The sequence below is a fragment of the Polypterus senegalus genome, chromosome 16, assembly GCF_016835505.1.
Source record: "Polypterus senegalus isolate Bchr_013 chromosome 16, ASM1683550v1, whole genome shotgun sequence".
Lineage (NCBI taxonomy): Eukaryota > Metazoa > Chordata > Cladistia > Polypteriformes > Polypteridae > Polypterus > Polypterus senegalus.
The window spans coordinates 53,703,096-53,724,119 of NC_053169.1; the positions used below are offsets into that span (position 1 = coordinate 53,703,096).

Genomic DNA, 21,024 nt, shown 5'->3' on the forward strand with positions numbered 1-21,024 from the left:
ACCTCCTGAATTCGCCTTTTGCTCCTTATGGACCTGAAAACTGGCTCCTACTCGTAATCACAACAAAATGTTACCGTGCTGGTGCGTGCTTTTTTACCCCAGTATTAAATGGGGATCTTCATAATGTCTTTCATTGTTCATTTCGCCATCTGTCTATCTATCTATCTATCTATCTATCTATCTATCTATCTATCTATCTATCTATCTATCTATTGTCACAAACAGCTGGGGGCCAGACCCAGCCGGGACGCGTGGAAAGACCAGGAGGTGGCATGTACGTCCTCCGGGCAAGGAGGGGGCAACCGCCCTGGATCAAGAGAGAACCACGGGAGTGGAGCAAGGAGGCTCAAGCCCATTGGGGCCCGTGGCCACCGCCAGGGGGTGCCCCGAGTCTCAGAGGGCCCGGGAAACATCTACTTCCGCCAAACCCGGGAACATGGAAGATGATCTTTCCAGGGACACCCGGAGTGCTTCCGAGTGCTCTCCTGACACTTCCGCCACACCGGGAAGTGTCATTAGACAAAGCACCTGGAGCATATCCGGGTGAGAATAAAAGGACTCGCCTTCCTACAGTCTGAGAGCTAGAGTCGGGAGTGGGAGCAGGACGAAGCTCCCATGCAGAGAGGAAGGGCGACCCACAAACATTAGAAGAGAGGCCCGGATTGAGGGTGATTAGTGCTGGGAGCGCTTTGTGCTGTGCGGGACTGTGCAATTTGGTTCTGAATAAACATGTGGTTTGTAAAGATGTGGTCTCAGTCTGATGGCATCTATCTATCTATCTATCTATCTATCTATCTATCTATCTATCTATCTATCTATCTATCTATCAGTTTACCATTCAAATAGTAAGATATATGAAAAATAGTTAGGTAAATTAAATAAAATTGAGAACTTGGCATATAGTGTTTATGCAGCACCAGTGAAGGATTACAAAAAAAAATTGTTTTTTGTTAGTACATTTAAGAAACTAAATAAGGTGGTGTAAATTAGTACTTCTTTACTTTCATCTAACATGTGATGTATTAAACCATAAAATACAATACGTCATTTTCAAAGATTCATTAATGTTCTGTCGATTATATAGTTTTACTTTTAACTGCATTAAAACATCACTACATCCTCAAATTTCAGTTCACTAATATTGCATCTCTAAAGCCTAAATATCTTACCATTGATCACTGAAAATACATTCCACAGGTTAACATTAGTAGATTTTTATTATTATTTTTTGAGTTTGCTGGGTTGACATTTTTTTTGTAAGCTCCAAAATTTAGTTCCTGTACTGTCAAGATGTGGTACACTGTTGCTAGGGGCTCAAAATCCAGATGTGCCACATTACTGATGATACACTTTATAAACCTATGCCATATTTAATGCAGTATCCACGATTACAGATTTAAACCTCAAACAACTTTGTGTGTGCATACTTCCCGTTATAAAAGTCCCTTCATTAGTGACTTCTAGCAATTCTTTTATTGACAACATTCGCAGTTTAGAATTTCACTTTTTTGCCACAGTTTTTCTGACTTTTGAAATTGATCCTTACTACATTTTTCTGGGCATATGCTTATCTCACAATCAGGTCACCCTCAGCCCTAGTGGATTGCCACATTCCACATTACTGGCAGAACAAAAATAGCAATGGGAAATGTGAATTAAAGCTAATGAGAAATGTACAAAAACTTTAGTTCTATACTTTCATGACTCTCTATCATGTTAGGTTTAGGTAAGCTCTGCCCTTGGCTCCAGTTTTTTTTCTATTTTTGCTGCATAATAAGATTTTCTCAACTTTTTACTCTGTTCTTTGTTTTAATGCTTGACTGCTTATTAGTTGTCATCCAATATTATTCTGGAATGTTATTGTGTAGTGTGAATGATTCAAATAAAGCATGCAGACTTCCTTCAGAAAGAAATGAGAATAAGTAAAGAAATGAGCTTGGATAATGTGTAAAACGTACATTATGTTGGTATGCATTTGGTGTTTTTGTATTTCATGTGATTCATGATATTTCATGTATAATGGAATTTATTGCTTCTTTTCCTGTTGATCTGGGTGCAATTCCAAAATCCAATTAACATTCAGGAAGTGAATTTCAATTGACCTTACATTCCCAATTTAATTAATGAATGTCCCAAATCCTGCTAGAAAAAGCTTTCATTTAAACTGTATGTAAAACTGGACCATTTGTGCTACACTCTGATGATCCGGTTTGTGTGTATGTTTTGCAAACTGTAATCAGTTTAGGACATCATGCCAGGTTTGCATATGGGCCAGTACTTACATATCTGTTTTTATGCAGTAATTTGTTAAAAAATAAATAGGATTTGTGGCTACAAAGTAAGAACTAATTTAGATCAAAGAAGGATTTAATAGTCATTCATGAAATATTTAACTTCACTCTGGGTTTACAAATCTTCAAGCAATATTCTACATCTGAGAAGTTAAAGGAACAAAAAAAATGTCTTTGACTGAAACATGGCTTTTGAAATATTACACTAAAATAATGCTAATAATTAAAAACTCACACAGAGTTGATTTAGTGTGATACATATATCTAAAATATTCTCTCTTTTTAGCTGCAACAAGACATTTGGGAACACAATGGAAAAGGCACTAAACTACAGAAGTGCAAAAGCAAGTTTGGTCTAATTAATGAAAGAAAAGGTTATTTTCTGTGAAGGCCAGTTTACTGTACCAGGAGGGCATTGTGAATATGCAGTAGTTATGCCATAGAGCCTGGACCGCTTCTGAGGCAAAAATGCATCAAGTTCTTTTCCAACTGTACGCTCTACTGAGATGACAGCATCCCTGCAAGAAAAAGAAAAAGTTAAAATCATCTGTTCATTATTCATTAATTCAAGTATCAATTTTCCATTTTCTTATTTCCCATTAAAAGCCAGAGTATCCTGTTTAAGTCTTTTTAAAAGCTGGGATACAATGGGACCTGTACACAGGACAGGATACTGTCTGCCTGTCATAGGAGCTACAAAGCTAAAAAGAATGCAATAGCACTGAACTGTATGAAGAAAAACCTTGTACGATAAATGGCATTTAAATGTTATATTGAGTAAAAATTAAACTAAAGTTGAACAATACCCCACATAATATCAGAATAAGGAAATGTTTTGTTTTTTTTCCTTCTTAAAGTGTATCTTTCTATAAACATGAACACACAATGTACAAAGAGAACAAGAACAGTAACATTTCTGTATTCAAACATAAATTAGTTATGAAATTACAATGTTTAACAATGTTCTACAATAACTAAGTATCAAGAAGAATATTGATACTATAACATATCTCTCAGACCTGCTTGTTCCATTTCAGACTTGTAGGGGGTCACAGTCTGTTCTGGCAGGAACCCACCCTAGACAGGGGACCAATGCATCACAGGGACAATTTACATGGGGACAGACTTGGGAATAACTTGCAGACACCTCCCAGACAACAAGCGGGCATGGAGCTGAAAACCAGGCTCCTGTGGAAGTATCAGTCTACAAATGGGTAAATGTTGTTTAATATCCTGTGGGAGAGACAGAGTTTCAGTGGGGAACTGGAGGACCAGCAGTACTGGAGTTCCTCTTAGAGTGGAGATTATTAGGTCTACTCCTGACTCCTGGCTGGATTAAGGGTCCTGTTCACAATATGAAAAGGGTATTACTCTTTGAAGCTCTCAAGGAATAACAAAATAATCTCTACCTCCTCCAATCTGTGTAGTATAGATTTTTCCCGTAGGATGTAATTCCAAAGGGGTACTGGATTCCTTCTAGGACTTTTCTGCGGCCTGTTTGATTAGGGTTCATGCATTCTACTCGTTGAGTGCCTGCAATTAAATATAAAAAGTACCTGTATTGTAACATTAGAGCATGTAAAGAATTTATGAAATAGTTGTGTAGTTTACAGTTAATATCATCCACAAACAACATAACAGCAGAGGTCTCCAGTGTTTCATTTGATTTCTGTGTCCAATAACGTTATGCATTTTTTTTTTATAATTAGAACAAAATACAAATCTTCTTATACCAAAAATGATAACATAAAAATCTAGCCCCCATACCTTTCATCTCCAATATATGCCATAAAAAATAAAATTATCTGAACATGTGAAGCAACCAAATCACTACCACTCTGTGTCACTTATGCTGTTACATAGCATGACTGTATTTTGTTAGTTAATGTCATGTTTTGTTTAAATTGCAGACTTTAAAATTAAAGAGCTATCATAATGCTACATATATATTTCAACTCCATGTTTTTTGGCCATTAATCACATATTTTACAAATGTAAATGTGCTATCTTTTTGTGTAGGAATAGTTGAATATACCTGCATCAACCCAGCACAGAAGCAGTGAATAAGGATCATATGTTAAGCCATTGGGCAAGGCGAGATCAGTCTTCACTATTACCCTTCTGTTTGTGCCATCCATGTAGGCAGTTTCAATCTTAGGAGCTTCTCTGTTCCAATCAGTCCAGTAAATATGTCTGTTGGAAAATGTGTTAAGTTACAGTTTTTAAGTATTATGTTTCCTTACCATTGTGATTCATACCATCTCCTTCTAAAAATCTCTTTGATGAATATGTTTCAAGAATAACATTCAAATACAGGATGAAAGGCATCCATTATTGCATCATATACTGACACTGATGTCTCATTTATGCATTTATTAATTTACAATTAGAAAATGTAATTTGAGTGCCATGCAGAGTTTAATTAAACCAACTACCAAAATGAATAAATAGTTATACTAAGTTATACTAGGGACAGCTAAGTAGAAAAAGCAAACATTTCACAACATTTTAACTTAAAGTCACTAAGTGGGCAGACTCAATATTATTCAAGCATATGCCAGAGAACTGGCACAAAACCATTACTGTCTAGAAAAAACAGTGCAACTCAAGGTCTTCTCAGGGCTATTGAGCACAACTCAAAAGCAGAAAACTAATCAGCTTCTTTTTTATTTTCCTAGATGCTCCTATTACATGACTTGATTATTTGATTAGCATGATTGTTATTGCCAAGTCACAGATGAATATGGGCACTGTCAGGGAGAACTCCACATAAAAGGTGTATCCACCGGTGGAGTAAAGGCACCTTTCTTGCAAAATTATTTATGTCATTTATAATTAAAAAATTAAATTAATTAGAAATGCTTGGTAATTCATTCTAAAAAGCAGGCGAGTGAGCGAGCTATGTTGTTACTCTAGTACTTTCTCTTACTTACTGGAAACATGACTTATAAGGGCAAACATAGTCCTAAAAGAATGCATGCATCCATTCATCCATTTCCTAAGCCATTAAATCAGTTCAGAGTTGGGGGGGTCAGTGTCTGTTACAGCAGCACTATTTATACGTCTACTCAATTTAGATTTACAAGTTAACTTTCATGATTTGAGCAGTGGGAGGCAAAATGGATAACTCATAAAAAATGAAACAAACACGGTGAGAAACTACAAATGGGCAGTGATTATACGAAAGCAGAACCCTAGAACTATGACATAGCAGCACTAACCACTGTGCCATCTTGCAATGCCTCATCAGTATTACATAATGATTGCTAATATTATTATAATATTGATTTCTTTATTCTGTTATGCATTTTGTACTCTTATGTTACAAACTGGTGTAGCAGGTAGCACTGTTGTCTTACTTTTTAAATGATATTGGTTCAAATCCAGGCTTAGTCAATCTTTGTGTGGCATATATTGATTTTCCTGTGTGTTTAACATGGGCCCTTTCCAGAAAGTCTCTTTTTCTGCCACAACCAAAAGATGATCAAGTTAAGTTGATGAGCAACTCTAAATATACCAAGTAGAGATGAGTGTAGGGCTGTGTGCTAGAATGTGGTCATTAAGGTACAGTTGTGCTTGATAGTTTGCGAACCCTTTAGAATTTTCTATATTTCTACATAAATATGACCTAAAACATCATCAGATTTTCACTCAAGTCCTAAATGTAGATAAAGAGAAACCAGTTAAACAAACAAGACAAAAATAGTATACTTGGTCATTTATTTATTAAGGAAAATGATCGAATATTACATATTTGTGAGTGGCAAAAGTATGTGAACCGCTAGACCAGGGGGTTCTCAACATCGGTTCTGGGGACCCCCTGTCGCTGCAGATTTTTGTTCCAACCAGCTTCTTTTTTTAATTGATATTTCCCAAGTTCTGTGTTTAAGGAACAATATATTCATTAGAAAACAAGTTTGCTAAAAAAAATATATATATATATATTAAAATGTACCAAGCACTTATATAGGAATAATGTATTTATTTTCTTTTTAACAGTATTTTCATCTTGATTTTCATTCTACTTTTCTAGGTGTTCTAATTGTTTAATTAATCCATTATTTACTAATTAGTGGGTCTGACTCTAAAGTAGCTGCGGCCTTTGATTATTTTGTGTTGTTTGCCTGCGTGTCTGCTGTGCTCATTTTTAATTGTCATTAATAAGATACAACGAAGGGGGAAAAAAATGCACAGCGAAGGGGCAAAGTATAATGAAATCAACAAAAAAGAGTTAAGCATTTAAATCTAGAGCAAAAGCAGAAATATTTATAAATGTCTTATAAATGTAAAAATCAGGCTGCTATGCTTTTCTGAATGTCGAATAAAAGAAAAAAAATCTCAGCTAATTAAATGAGCTCAGTGCTATCAGGTGTTGTCACTGATTAGGAATCTGGTTGGAACAAAAACCTGCAGCCACAGGGGGTCCCCAGGACTGACGTTGAGAACCCCTGCTCTAGGATTAGCAGTTAGTTTGAAGGTGAAATTCGAGTCGGGTGTTTTCAATCAATGGGATGACAATCAGGTGTGAGTGGGCACCCTGTGTTATTTAAAGAACAGGATCTATCAAAGTCTGCTCTTCACAACACATATTAGTGGAAGTGTATCATGGCATGAACAAAGGAGATTTCTGAGGACCTCACAAAAAGAGTTGTTGATGCTCATCAGGCTGGAAAAGGTTACCAAACCATCTCTAAAGAGTTTGGACTCCACCAATCCACAGTCAGACAGATTGTGTACAAATGGAGGAAATTCAAGACCATTGTCACCCTCCCCAGGAGTGGTCGACCAACAAAGATCACTCCAAGAGCAAGACGTGTAATAGTCGGCGAGGTCACAGAGGACCCCAGGGTAACTTCTAAGCAACTGAAGGCCTCTCTCACATTGGCTAATGTTCATGTTCATGAGTCCACCATCAGGAGAACACTGAACAACAATGGTGAGCATGGCAGGGTTGCAAGGAGAAAGCCACTGCTCTCCAAAAAAAAACATTGCCACTCGTCTGCAGTTTGCTAAAGATCACGTGGACAAACCAGAAGGCTATTGGAAGAATGTTTCGTGGACGGATGAGACCAAAACAGAACTTTTTGGTTTAAATGAAAAGCGTTATGTTTGGAGAAAGGAAAACCCTGCATTCCAGCATAAGAACCTTATCCCATCTGTGAAACATGGTGCTGGTAGTATCATGGTTTGGGCCTGTTTTGCTGCATCTGGGTCAGGATGGCTTACCTTCATTGATAGAACAATGAATTCTGAATTATATCAGAGAATTCTAAAGGAAAATGTCAGGATACCTGTTCATGAACTGAATCTCAAGAGAAGGTGGGTCATGCAGCAAGACAACGACCGTAAGCACACAAATCGTTCTGCCAAAGAAAGGTTAAAGAAGAATAAAGTTAATGTTTTGGAATGGCCAAGTCAAAGTCCTGACCTTAATCCAATTGAAATGTTGTGGAAGGACCTGAAGCGAGCAGTTCATGTGAGGAAACCCACCAACATCCCAGAGTTGAAGCTGTTCTGTACGAAGGAATGAGCTAAAATTCCTCCAAGCCGGTGTGCAGGAATGATCAAAAGTTACCGGAAACGTTAAGTTGCAGTTATTGCTGCAAAGGGGGGTCACACCAGATACTGAAAGCAAAGGTTCATATACTTTTGCCACTCACAAATATGTAATATTCGATCATTTTCCTTAATAAATAAATGACCAAGTATACTATTTTTGTCTCATTTGTTTAACTGATTTCTCTTTATCTACTTTTAGGACTTGAGTGAAAATCTGATGATGTTTTAGGTCATATTTATGCAGAAATATAGAAAATTCTAAAGGGTTCACAAACAAACATTCAAGCACAACTGTACTAGTGTTCTGCCCAGAACTGATGTCTGCCTTGCACATGACGCTCTAAAGATAGCCTCCTGCTCCATTGTATCCTCTTTTAAAAAAAAAAGGGAAAAAGGATGAATATATTTTGTAGCCCTGTAAGCTACACTGTAAAGTTAATTATTCATGCTGTACTATGCTACATGACCCAGTGAAAACTGCTTCTATTATTCTAGAGCATTCAATTTGACTTACAATTGCCTCATTTGTTGTAATGTCCTGTTCATGTTTTTGTAGCCCTCACAATCTACAATTTTAAGATTAACTGTTATATAAAGTGTTCTGGCTAATAAGAAAGAGTAAAGATTGAGTAATTACAAAAAATTGTTCAACACTACAAACCGTATTTCAGAATAAAACAAAATAAATCATATGATTTAAGCATGTCTTACTTTTAAGACAAGTACTATTCAGGTTGATAATTGTTTTGAGAACAATTATATTTACATATTGAATTTCTGGTAATGTATTGGAAATGTGTCATTACAGCTTAAGTTCTCAGTCTTGTAATGCAAAAGAAACACAAGTGTCTTGATTTATTGTATTTCCCATATTAAAAAATACAACCATTTTTTCTTTACAATATTTAAATATGTTTTGGTTTTTTCATAGTACATTACTAGTACTGTTTGTTATTCCAAAAGAAAGCTGATGGGTCTAATGTCAGAAAATATCTCTGTCTAGCTGTATAATTTCAGTCTATTAAACTTTTAAGTGGGGACATGAATGATGCATGTAATACATTCTAACTAAAAAAACACATACTTTATAAAAGCTGCAAACTAACACTTACCCTTTTACAGGATCAGTCACAATTGCCCTGGGATTCACTAGATCTGTATCAAAAAGGACCCGCCTCTGGCTGCCATCAAGCTTTGACACCTCAATCTTGTCCAGCATGGAGTCTGTCCAGAACAGGTTGCGACCCAAGTAATCCACAGCAATTCCCTCAGGACTTTCTATGTCTGAATAACAATGCAAATGTATCACCAAATTGTGTACAGGCAAGATAGAATTCCACCCAAGGGGTTGTTCACATGGAAGTCTACTATCTTTATTCTTGTCCCTTTTCTTAATGTACTCTGAGAATGATACTGTGCCCCAGGCCATTTCTACAAAGAGACATGTCTACAAACTTGAGCAACTGAAGACACAAGAAACTACTGCATATTAAATGACTAAACACGCAACACAACTAAACACAGAGCAGACTACATGTAGCAAGGGGTGCATGTCTACAGTACAGAACTTATGTAAAAAAGACCAAATTCAATCTAACAATTTTTAAGGATCTAGTATATTCTAGATTTTGCTTTTTTAAACTACCACTTTTTGTGATTCAATTCTCTTTAACCAAATATCTAGTAAATGATTAATATAGAAGATGTTTACTGATTTGAAAATGAGATAAATAATCAATACATCTATACTAATAACATGCAAAGCCCTGAGTGACTGACTGACTCACTCACTCACTGACTCATCACTAATTCTCCAACTTCCCGTGTAGGTAGAAGGCTGAAATTTGGCAGGCTCATTCCTTACAGCTTACTTACAAAAGTTGGGCAGGTTTCATTTCGAAATTCTACGCGTAATGGTCATAACTGGAACCTATTTTATCGTCCATATACTATAATAGACTTCTGCTCGATGCCCGTGGGAGGCAGAGTTATGCCTCCCACGTAATTTAGTGCCTGCCCATATAAGGCCGTCCGTCAGCGGCAATCCAATAGAAACACTGCCGGTAAATATTCACGTGTGAAGGACTGTGCTTATGCCGAGGAAGATGAGATGGTCAGGGTGGTGTTTGGCACAAACTCATTGAAACTGCGAGAGAAACTTTTAAGTGCCGGGTCTTAGCTAATATTAAATACAGCTGTGGACATCGCACGAGATGGCACCAGCACGGCTGGGAACCTTCGATGCATGTACACCGAGCAGCTCACGTGAACTGACGCAGTGCACAGATAAAAGCAACAGTTCCAAAGAGTGCTGAACAAAAACCGAATGACACAATTGAGAAGGCAGCAAAAAAATATGAAGCGTGTGACACATACAAGCATATTCATAAGTGCAGCTACTGCGGAAACAAAGCACACGGTGGAAAAAGTCAATGTCCTGCTAAAGGAAGACAGTGTAAAAAAAAAAAACCCGTGCATGCAGTGTGTCAGGTCTCAGATAATGAGGAAGACAAGCTGTTTATTGATGCAGTAAGAAATGAATCGATGAATGAAACCTGTTATCTTTACAACGATTGACAAACACGGAATGTAACTTGAACACAACACATCCTACAAATACGAACCTGATTGAAAGAAATAATGATAATCAAATCCTTGATGACAGCAACACTCATAACACTCACAAAACAATTACTGTATATTGATAATCATGTTACGTTATTTTTAAAATGTTCCCTTTTCTTTTTCATAACTTCTTTAACACACTACTTCTCTGCTGCGAAGCGCGGGTATATATATATATATATATATATGTATATATATATACCCCGGTCTACATACTCTCAAATAGACAAACCACATGCTGTGGCGCAATGGTAGAGGCTTTGCCTCTAGTGCTGATGTCTGAGGTTTGATTCCCGAGAGGGGGTGCACTGAGTATGCACGTGCGCTTCCTGATTAATTTTACCCTCGCATCCCCTTGGTTTGAGACGTATGAAAAAATATGCGGTTAACGCAGAAAGACAGATCACCAATTGAAGCTTTATGAATAATGGATACTTTATTCGCCATCAATGATTGTTTTGGTAAAGCCATACTCAGTGTATTCATTAGATGAACGGTAAAAAAGTAAGAGTGAGGGGAGGGTGACTTATTGAGGCACGCAGGCGAAACCACAATAGCACGCGTGCTCGATGTGATGTGCGTGTCAACTCGATCTGAGTGCACTAAACCTTCTCCTGTTATCTCTTCAGACCAGCCGCGGGAAAACCTATCTGAACCAAGAACATCACTTCCTGTTCCGGCGCCCAGAAGAACGTCACTCCCAGTTCTGGTGCCAAGACTAATTCCAGGAGAACATCACTTCCGGTGACCATACATCACATCATGTATGACCACTTAAAACCACCATCTTTTACAACCTTAATCAGCTCTGTTTTGGACTCCGTACTATCATCATCTCAATATGAACTTAAAGAATCCTTTGCAGTTAGGAATATTATATGGGTGGCTGCTCCAAACCTTTTTTTACGTGTGTCGAGTCTCTTCATTTTACAGTGGTGTAGCCGAGAAAGGAGAGTAAACCTTAACCTAGGCTCGACACACGCTCATAATCCAACAAAATATCAGATGGGTAAGTACCGCTCCCAAGTTGCCGAGTGAGCGTCAGCTGGGGTGTGTCGGGGAGAGCTTGAGTATGCTTCGACCCATCATGCTGTTAAAGGTCTGGAGAAAAATATCCCCGGGAACCACAGACTAGAGCCAAGTGTGTCAGGGGACGCCCTGAGTTCTTATTATGGCCTCCTGGGTGTGGGGACTGCCCCATCATATCCCACGAAGGGCAAGCCCTTTAATAAAGATGGGAGAAGCCCAGGCTGGCAGGTGAGAAACATAATGGCCTGGACATTTAACCCTGCTAAGGCAACCAAGAAACAGGCCGTGGCTTTATGGGCTAAGGTAATTGGTTGGCTACAACCCCATAAAAAATCCAGCCACCAAATAGTGAAGCAGGTGGCCTACGCTTTATTGCTCCGAAGCCTACCCGGGAAAATCGCCCAGCCGGCCTGGGAATATACTGATATTGTCTTGCTATTCGAGACAATAAATCACATGAAGGCGGAAACCGGCTTTGGAGGGTCAGAACAGGACTCGGGTGAACCTGGGCGTGCTTGCGTCCCTAATACAGAGTCCTGTGGCTATAATGCGAAGCATATTCGAGTGGACCCTGAGACACGCCGGCAGGCCCTGCGAAGCAACGAAGGGGTCTGCGGAGTGATGTGGGAGGAGGCACGGTGCGCTCTCGCTAATCCACTGGCTTGTTCGCATACGGGAGAAGTGCTAGTAAATGGAATTAAAGTAATCGCTTTATTTGATTATGGCAGTAACATTTCTATTGTTGCCTGCCATCTATTATTACCGCAACAATGGTGTAAGAATAAGACCCGCATTACCTGTATTCACGGGGACATCCGGTATTACCGATCTGCCAACTGTTATATATGTCAGGACGGCAAGTGAAAAGATTGACGGTGGGAGTAATGAATAATCCTCCCTTTCCCGTGATACTTGGAAGAGATTGGGCCAACATAAAAAGCGGTAATACAGTCACTTCTTCTCCTCAATCAGTAGGTCTAGTCACGGATGCGGATTCAGTGCCCTCAACTTCCTCCACGCCGTGTATACAGCCGGCTGAGGAGCGGACTTCGAGCTCTAGTGATGACGAAGAAACACCAGGGATGTCACAACCCGAGACGTCATCAGCACGCACTCAGACGGCTCGGGATGAAACCCCGCACCTTGAGGTCGAATCCGATCCTCTCTCACGCCTGCAGTTTCAATTCAGGCAGACGTCGGCTTATTTAAAAGGGAGCAATGGAGTGACGACTCCCTTAAATTTGCAAAGAATGCAGTCTTTCTGATAGATGGCCACCGCACCTCACATCCGATGCCACAGGGTCCTCACTTTGTGCTCAATAATGATCTGTTATACCGGGTGGCAGAGCATGAGGGGCAGATGAGGTCACTGTTGTTAGTACCACGGACTTACCGGCGACAGGTCTGTGAACTAGCACATACCCATCTGCTGGGAGCCCATTTGGGCCCCGAAAAAACACTTAAGAGAATTAAACTCTGTTTTTTTTTGGCCCCGGATTAACGAGGAGGTTCGCCGCTTTTGCACTTCTTGTCCAGAATGTCAATTGAGGCAAATTCCTATGAGGGACCGTGCTCCTCTAGTTCCCTTACCCTTAACACTAGAATTACCAGAGCCTACGAAAAAACTCGTAATTCCGTCCCACCTTAAATTGCTTCTTAAATCCCTTCACACCTCTCCGCCAGCGTCCTTTGTCTTCTAAATGTGCTGATAAAGAGAAGCTAGGAGCAGCCGGCTATTCCATCCCCCCACCAATTTAGAACGTGCCAAACTTCTCTCAGCTCATGCCTTGATTGAGTATCTGGGAGTGAAGTGGAGTTTTAGAGTGGAAATAATAGATCGTTGTTTGGAACACACGCATTTCATGTCTGTTCAGTTTCTACAGTAATCTGTGTCAACACATTGTTAAAACAGAAACGTTTTTTATATTCTAGTAGTAGATGACAAAATGTAGGCATAAACTATATAATGTATGAAGCCTGAAGTCCAAATAGCAAAGAAACATTTTCACAAGAATAACACAATTGCGCTTTTATTCAAAAATATAACTGCAGAAACAAAAAGCCGCCTTAACATGCGACATTGACAGTAGTTTATTGTAACTGCCTCCGTGGTTCAATAGAATCAGTTCCCGCCTGGGAATCAAGAGGTCATGAGTTCGATCCTGCGCCTCTCCGTTTTGAGAAGTAAACTGCTCTTAGTCTTACTGTTTTAGAATAAAAGCATACATTTGATTTCAGTCTGTAACAGCCGGTGCAATTTATGATCCTTGTAAAGGTTAGCTTTTTTTTTTATTCACTTTTCATTCTCTCAGTCGCGTTCAGAATCAATCCATACAACCCCATCTGACACGGCTGTTTTCACTAAAGGTGCTATAGCTCTGCAGTGTACCACGATGCATACTAACGCAAAGCTCCCACGGGTTCTGACACACAAACGCTGGCGAAGCTGCCTTCTTCGTATCTCACCGTCACTTGCTTTTCTTTTTATTCAGTTTTATTGAGTGTTCCTGCCAGTCCCGCATGTTGCTGTATGCTGTTTCTTTTGTACTCCAGGACATGCAGAGGAAAGAATGGTAAAGACCAGTAACCGGCTATATGCAATCATCAGACACTCCCCATCTGCCCGTGTCGTTCAAACACAGGAACATATATTGGTGTAAAAGTATAACAAAAGTGCACTTTTATTCAAGTGCACTTTTTCCATCCTTTTCCTGTAAGAAGCAATGTACACACTTCTCTCTATGCTGTGGTTTCTATTACACACCTGAAAGAAAGAGACAATATATGTGAAAATATAATCGCACTAATGCAATATTATTTGAAAGCGAACAGCGTCAGATCGGGTGTGAATTTATGCAGGAACTGGAAATTCTCTGATGCGGGACCTTCCCCCAGGGAAGAAAGTACAGTGTCAGGTGCTCATTCAGTGTAATAGAAACCATAGCACAGAGAGGTGTGTACACGCAACAAGTACACGTGTGTAAATGTAGGAAGGACGGTCCTTGGGTGTGTGGGAACTGTTAATATTTGAATGTGATGATTTTATATAGCACGGAATGAAAATCAGCACTTCTTAGCATTGCACCATGCAAGCTGTCATATCAATCGCCTACTGTAACTTGCTTTCTTTTTCTTGGTTATACAGGTAGTTTTGAATAAAAGTGCACTTGTTTTGTTTGCGAAATGAAGTGTCTGCGTGCACTTTTAGTGGCATTACACGTGTATTTTTTGAGCATGCCCGTTTGAGCAGTATAAAGTATTGAAAAATATAACAAAACAACGGGCAGATGGGGAGTGTCTGATGATTGCATATAGCGCCGAACTTACTGCTCTTTACTATTCTCTCCTCTGCGTGCCCTGGAGTACAAAAGAAACAGAATACAGGCGCTATAGCTCTGCTTTGTACCACGATGCATACTAACGCACCAAAAAAGGGTTCTGACACACAGACGCTGGCGAAGCTGCCTTCTTCGTATCTCACCGTCACTTGATTTTCTTTTTATTCAGTTTTATTGAGTGTTCCTGCCAGTCCCGCATGTTGCTGTATGCTGGATATTTTCACATTTATTGTCTCTTTCTTTCAGGTGTGTAATAGAAACCACAGCATAGAGAGAAGTGTGTACATTGCTTCTTACAGGAAAAGGCGATGGAAAAAGTGCACTTGAATAAAAGTGCACTTTTGTTATACTTTTACACCAATATATGTTCCTGTGTTTGAGCGACACGTGCAGATGGGGAGTGTCTGATGATTGCATATAGTGCCGAAGTTACTGCTCTTTACCATTCTTTCCTCTGCATGTCCTGGAGTACAAAAGAAACAGCATACAGCAATATGCGGGGACTGGCAGGAACACTCAATAAAACTGAATAAAAAGAAAAGCAAGTGACGGTGAGATACGAAGAAGGCAGCTTCGGCAGCGTTTGAGTGTCAGAACCCTTTTGGGGCGTTAGTGGTACACTGCAGAGCTATAGCGCGTCTTTAGTGAAAACAGCCGTGTCACATGGGGTTGTATGGATTGATTCTGAACGACTGAGAGAATGAAAAGTGAATAAAAAAAAGCTAACCTTTACAAGGATCATAAATTGCACCGGCTGTTACAGACTGAAATCAAATGTATGCTTTTATTCTAAAACAGTAAGACTAAGAGCAGTGTACTTCTCAAAGTGGAGGGGCGCAGGATCGAACTCGTGACCTCTTGATTCCCAAGCGGAGGCTGATTTTATTGAATCACAGAGGCAGTTACAATAAACTGCTGTCAATGTCGCATGTTAAGGCGGCTTTTTGTTTCTGCAGTTATATTTTTGAATAAAAGCGCAATTGTGCCCACAAGCCTCCACGGGGTTCTCACCTTTTGAACTGCTATATGGACGACAACCCCGGGGCATATTAGACATTTTAAAAGAAGGATGGGAGGAAGAGGCCCTCCCATTAACAAATATATTAGAGTACATCACACAGTTACGTGAGAGATTTGAGAAAATTAGACCCATATTGAAAATGCACATGGAAAAGGCGCAAGCAGCTCAGGCCCGATGCTATAACCGTGGTGCGTCTTTGCGGGAGTTCCAACTGGGAGACCGTGTCATGGTTTTAGTTCCTACCTCTCATTCCAAATTATTGGCTCATTGGCAAGGCCCTTATGAAATTAATGAGAGGAAGGAGTTGGTCGACTATTTGGTGAAACAACCAAATCATCGACCCACTGAGCGGATTCATCACATTAATTTGCTGAAACCATGGAAAGACAGGGATTCTGAACCCTCCTCCGGACAGCTCCGCTCTCTCTTCGCTCATCAATTACACCTTAATTTCGGAGACAATTTGACTCACCAACAACTTCAGGAACTTGAGGCAGTTATCCTGTCTGTCCCTGAGGTAGTTAGTGAAACTCCAGGTCGAACCTCCCTGATTGCGCATGACATTGTGACAAAACCTGGGGTTATAGTCCGAGAACGCCTGTACAGAATTCCCGAAGCAAAAAAGGGGTGAAGTGGAGTTGGAGATCAGACGAATGCTGGAACTAGGTGTGATTGAGGAAAGTTATAGTCCCTGGTCCAGTCCTATCGTTATGGTCACTAAGCCCAATGGAAGTTGGAGATTTTGCAATGACTTCTGTCAGCTTAACCAAGTCTCTCAATTTGACGCCTATCCAATGCTGCGAGTGGACGACCTCCTCGAGCGGCTAGGACATGCCAAATTCTTGACTACTTTAGATATGACTAAGGGGTACTGGCAGGTTCCCTTAACGGACTCCGCTAAGGAAAAGACAGCGTTCAGCACTCCTAGCGGTCACTGGCAGTATCGTGTCCTCCCATTTGGATTACATGGGGCACCTGCGACCTTCCAACGTCTGGTCGATAAAGTGCTGCGTCCTCATAATTCATATAGTGCTGCCTACTTGGATGACGTTGTCATCTATTCCACCCACCTGGGAGGAACACATGCAGCAGGTTGGAACTGTATTGCGGACACTGGCACAAGCTGGGCTTCGTATCAACCCGAAAAAGTGTTTCTTTGGGTTGGTTGAGGCCAAATATTTAGGCTATCTAGTGGGCCGGGGTATGGATAGACCACAGTGTTCTAAAATAGATGCCATTGTGAATTGGCCCCGTCCGATAAACAAGAGGCAGATTCAGGCCTTTCTCCTGTTATCTCTTCAGACCAGCGGCGAGAAAACCTATCTGAACCTAGAACGTCACTTCCTGTTCCGGCGCCCAGAAGAATGTCACTTCTGGTTCTGGCGCCCAGAAGAACATCACTCCCGGTTCCGGTGCCAAGACTAATGCCAGGAAAACATCACTTCCGGTCACCCTACATCACTTCCGGTGACCATACATCACTTCCTGTATGACCACTTAAAACTGCCATCTTTTATGACCTTGATCAGTTCTGTTTTGGACTCTGTACTATCATCATCTCAATTTGAATTTAAAGAATCCTTTACAGCTAGGACTATTATACGGGTGGCTGCCCCGAACCTTTTTCTACGTGTGTCAAGTCTCTTCATTTTACAACACATATGGCTAAATTCACTCATAGCAGAGTTTGTATTTGCTATTGTACCTAACCTGTTTGCTTTTAACACATGGGAAGGAAGAAAAGTACTCAATGAAATACACAGGGACATGGGGAAATATACATACACAACACAGGCAGGGCTCTTAGGGCGGGTTTATACTTCACGCTCAGAACGTGTACGCACCCGCATCATGGCTGCCACGCGTTTCCAGTGTTCGTCCTCTGAGCAGGTCCTCTGAAATATATGTGACGCGTGCGCGAGTTGCAGTATCAGCAAAAAGTCGGGGGCAGGGGGGATTGCAGTGTGCAAAAAGCTGGGATGTGAGGTCAGAGTCTACGTTTACTATCTATTCTACACAATCAATGTGTGTGGCTGCTTCAATGTTTGATGAATGGTTCGATGTGGTGAAGCAAAATACCGACATACAGATGCATCCATGGTGCTTTTGTATTCAAGTCTCACATACCATCTTCTGTGCTGTCTTTTTTTTTGCAACTTTACAACAGCAACATAATGCATGGCGCTGTATTTGAGCCACAGAGAAAAAAAATTAAGGATATATTAAGGAAATATGTATTTTGTGATTAAAGTGGAAATTTCGGCTTTAATATCGAAATGTTCACTTTAATCTCGTAATTCACTTTATTATTAAAGCAGACCGTCGTATACGTCATCCCAGTTTTTAATTGCCACAAGCTTCTTGGACCTGACATCAGCGGCAAGCAGCAATAGATCACCACACAGAACACATTAAATGTATGATATTCCAACTCTCTGCACATTAAGAATCTTTAGATTTATACTTGATATCACTTTCATGATGAAATGCAATAAAGTATGTATGTTTCATTTTGCAGATAAATTGTTAATTTTGTTTAAATAACGAATACTGTTAATAATTGCACACATGGGGGTGACACAGTGGCAGAGCAGTAGCACTGCTGTCTCGCAGGGAGTCACGTCACTGGTATTCCCTGCTTGGAGTTTACATGTTTTCCTGCTGAGTTTCCACAGTGTGCTCCGGTTTCCTTCCAAAGACATGCAGATTTGGGGATTTGGTGCCGCTAAAATGACTCCAGTGTATGTGTGTGCTTGTATTCATCTTGTGATACCCCGTCCAGGGATTGTTTCTGCCTTCTGCCCAATGCTTGCTGGAATGGACACATCTCTGGATTGATGGATTTAATCATGACACATCCTTTACAGAGATATTGCGGTAAGGTGTCATCGGAATTTAATGGGTGTTCCATGCAATTCCCAACACAGAAAAGCTGAACCTGTTCTTACCGTGATAATATCTCGCACTGCCACCTGGTGGATTCCTCCAGATTTATGTACGTGCACAAGTATAAACAGATTAACGCTTGCGTAGCAGGAGTGTCCACTGCAGCTTGTGTCGTGTTAAGTATTACCCCAGCCTTAATGTAAGGAAGCAGTGCTAATCAAACCACTGCATCTCATTACTGGCTGTTTTCAGATCTTTGACATTTAATGCATACAATTAGTTTTTTTGTAAGAGGACACAGCCAGTGTCGTTGAGAAGTTAAGATTTGAACTTACAAGACCTTAGATAGTTATTAATTGCAATCCATTAGATGTAAGGAGGTGACTCAAAAAGTCACTGTCAGCTAGTCGTTATTATTATTGTACATGCTGTGTGTGTATGTTTTGTGTTGTATTGCTGGTGAAAAGTACTTGAAAAACTCAACTTTTACAGTACATCATATAGCAATTGAGCCCTGCATTAACTATTCTCATTCATCTCAGTATATGTTAAATATCATATACAACAAAGCATTTGTGACCAAATCTGATAAATCTGTTTTATTATTATTCTGAGTTAAAATTCAGACATACTTACCTGTTTTAATTACTGAAATGGGCTCTCCACCTGACAGAAGAGCTCTGCTGATTGATGGTCCAGTAATATCTGTCCAATACACCATTTTATCAACACAGTCATAAGCCACCGCTATGACCACTTTGTCCTAAAAAAATTACAAAAATACATATTAAAATCTTTCTTCTTCTGTAACATACTTCAAGTATGAATCGTCATAATTTCACAAGACACGATAAACATTTTGATGATGACTGACTAATCCAAATTGTAAAATCATAAAGTACAGAAATGTCTAGACTTCAAATTATACAAAGGCCACTTTGTACTTCTTTGCATGTGCCAACCATGTGTCCAAAAATTATAGACATTTTTCTGGTGTAACAATTACTACTGACTGTTTTTAAAACTTATTATGTACAGTATCTTGAAAGCATTTTGAAAATCTTCTCAAATTGTTTCAACCCATTTTGAATTTCATCTTAACCAGAGAAAAGCCAAGCAAAATGACACCTTTTATTGGCTAACTAAAAAGATTACAATATACAAGCTTTCGAGGCAACTCAGACCCCATCTTCAGGCAAGTTGTCACCAGATAAAATGAGGTACATGTATCTCATTGACCGCGGTGGCCTGGTGCCCTGCCCAGGGTTTGTTTCCTGCCTTGTGCCCTGTGTTGGCTGGGATTGGATCCAGCAGACCCCCGAAACCCTGTAGTTAGGATTTAGTGGGTTGGATAATGGATGGATGGCTGTATCTCATTGATAAGCCAGCCTGTGTAAAGAAATTCTTCCTCCTCATTGTTAAGAGTGTAGACAGATTGTTTATTCACTAGAAATTACAATAATTCCTAGCAGGATATTTGCAAACAAAAAAGCAGCCAATTTAGACAATATTTATATCAACACCCTTTAGTTTATTGTGATTATACAACATTTTCATACTCTGTATAAATAGTTGAGAGAAAAACGCAAGCAATAACTATATATGTTTACAGGCAGGGTTTGTATGTAATGAATTAATAAGGATAAATCACTGCCTGAAACAAAGAAATTCTAAATATTAAGTACAGATGTTCAGCAAGCTATGTATACCCTGAGGATTCATTGTTGCTAATCTACTGAAGCAGACATGTTCCTGTTCAAATGACAAAACACAGATGCTGCACTGACTACAGTGTGTAGGAGGGAGAAAACGTGCTGTACAAATGTACTATAATAAAAAATAGTCTTTCTGACACAATATACATGGAATTTAAACCAGTTGAGGGAGAAAGGATATGCAAATTAGTTACCCTTTTTTTCTTCAATAATGTTCCTCTAATTAAAAAAATACTTTGCTGAAAATAAAAAGGAATCTGATATAAATCTTAAGATTCAATGAGAAGTGAGCAATGAAAGAAATATTGCTTATAAAACTCTTTAGATTAACTTAACAATTCTTAGGAACCTCAACTTTTTTCAATTTAAGTACAAAATCTAAAACCAAGAGTACATGGACTGAAGAGCTATTTACAATACTTCTAACATGAAAGACTCAGGCAGTATGTGACATTCTGCCCACACTGCTTGCATTAATCAGCTTTAGTGTGCCCATCTGTTCTTTATGAAGTCTACATATTTTTGCAAAGGACAGGATTTATTAAAATACCCATTTATGG

The 21,024-nt window shown here is 39.6% G+C and overlaps 1 protein-coding gene across 1 annotated transcript in view; it reads right to left on the reverse strand.

The window, feature by feature from the left end:
- The window catches only part of nid1a (nidogen 1a), a 153,931-nt gene that overhangs the window by 2,396 nt on the left and 130,511 nt on the right, over nucleotides 1-21,024 (reverse strand). Inside the window, exons 14-18 of the mRNA XM_039737865.1 lie at nucleotides 19,386-19,512; nucleotides 8,963-9,134; nucleotides 4,327-4,484; nucleotides 3,701-3,824; nucleotides 2,697-2,809 (exon numbers count right to left, since the gene is read on the reverse strand). Coding sequence (XP_039593799.1) covers nucleotides 2,697-2,809; nucleotides 3,701-3,824; nucleotides 4,327-4,484; nucleotides 8,963-9,134; nucleotides 19,386-19,512 — 694 coding nt within the window. The remainder of the gene's footprint in view (nucleotides 1-2,696; nucleotides 2,810-3,700; nucleotides 3,825-4,326; nucleotides 4,485-8,962; nucleotides 9,135-19,385; nucleotides 19,513-21,024) is intronic.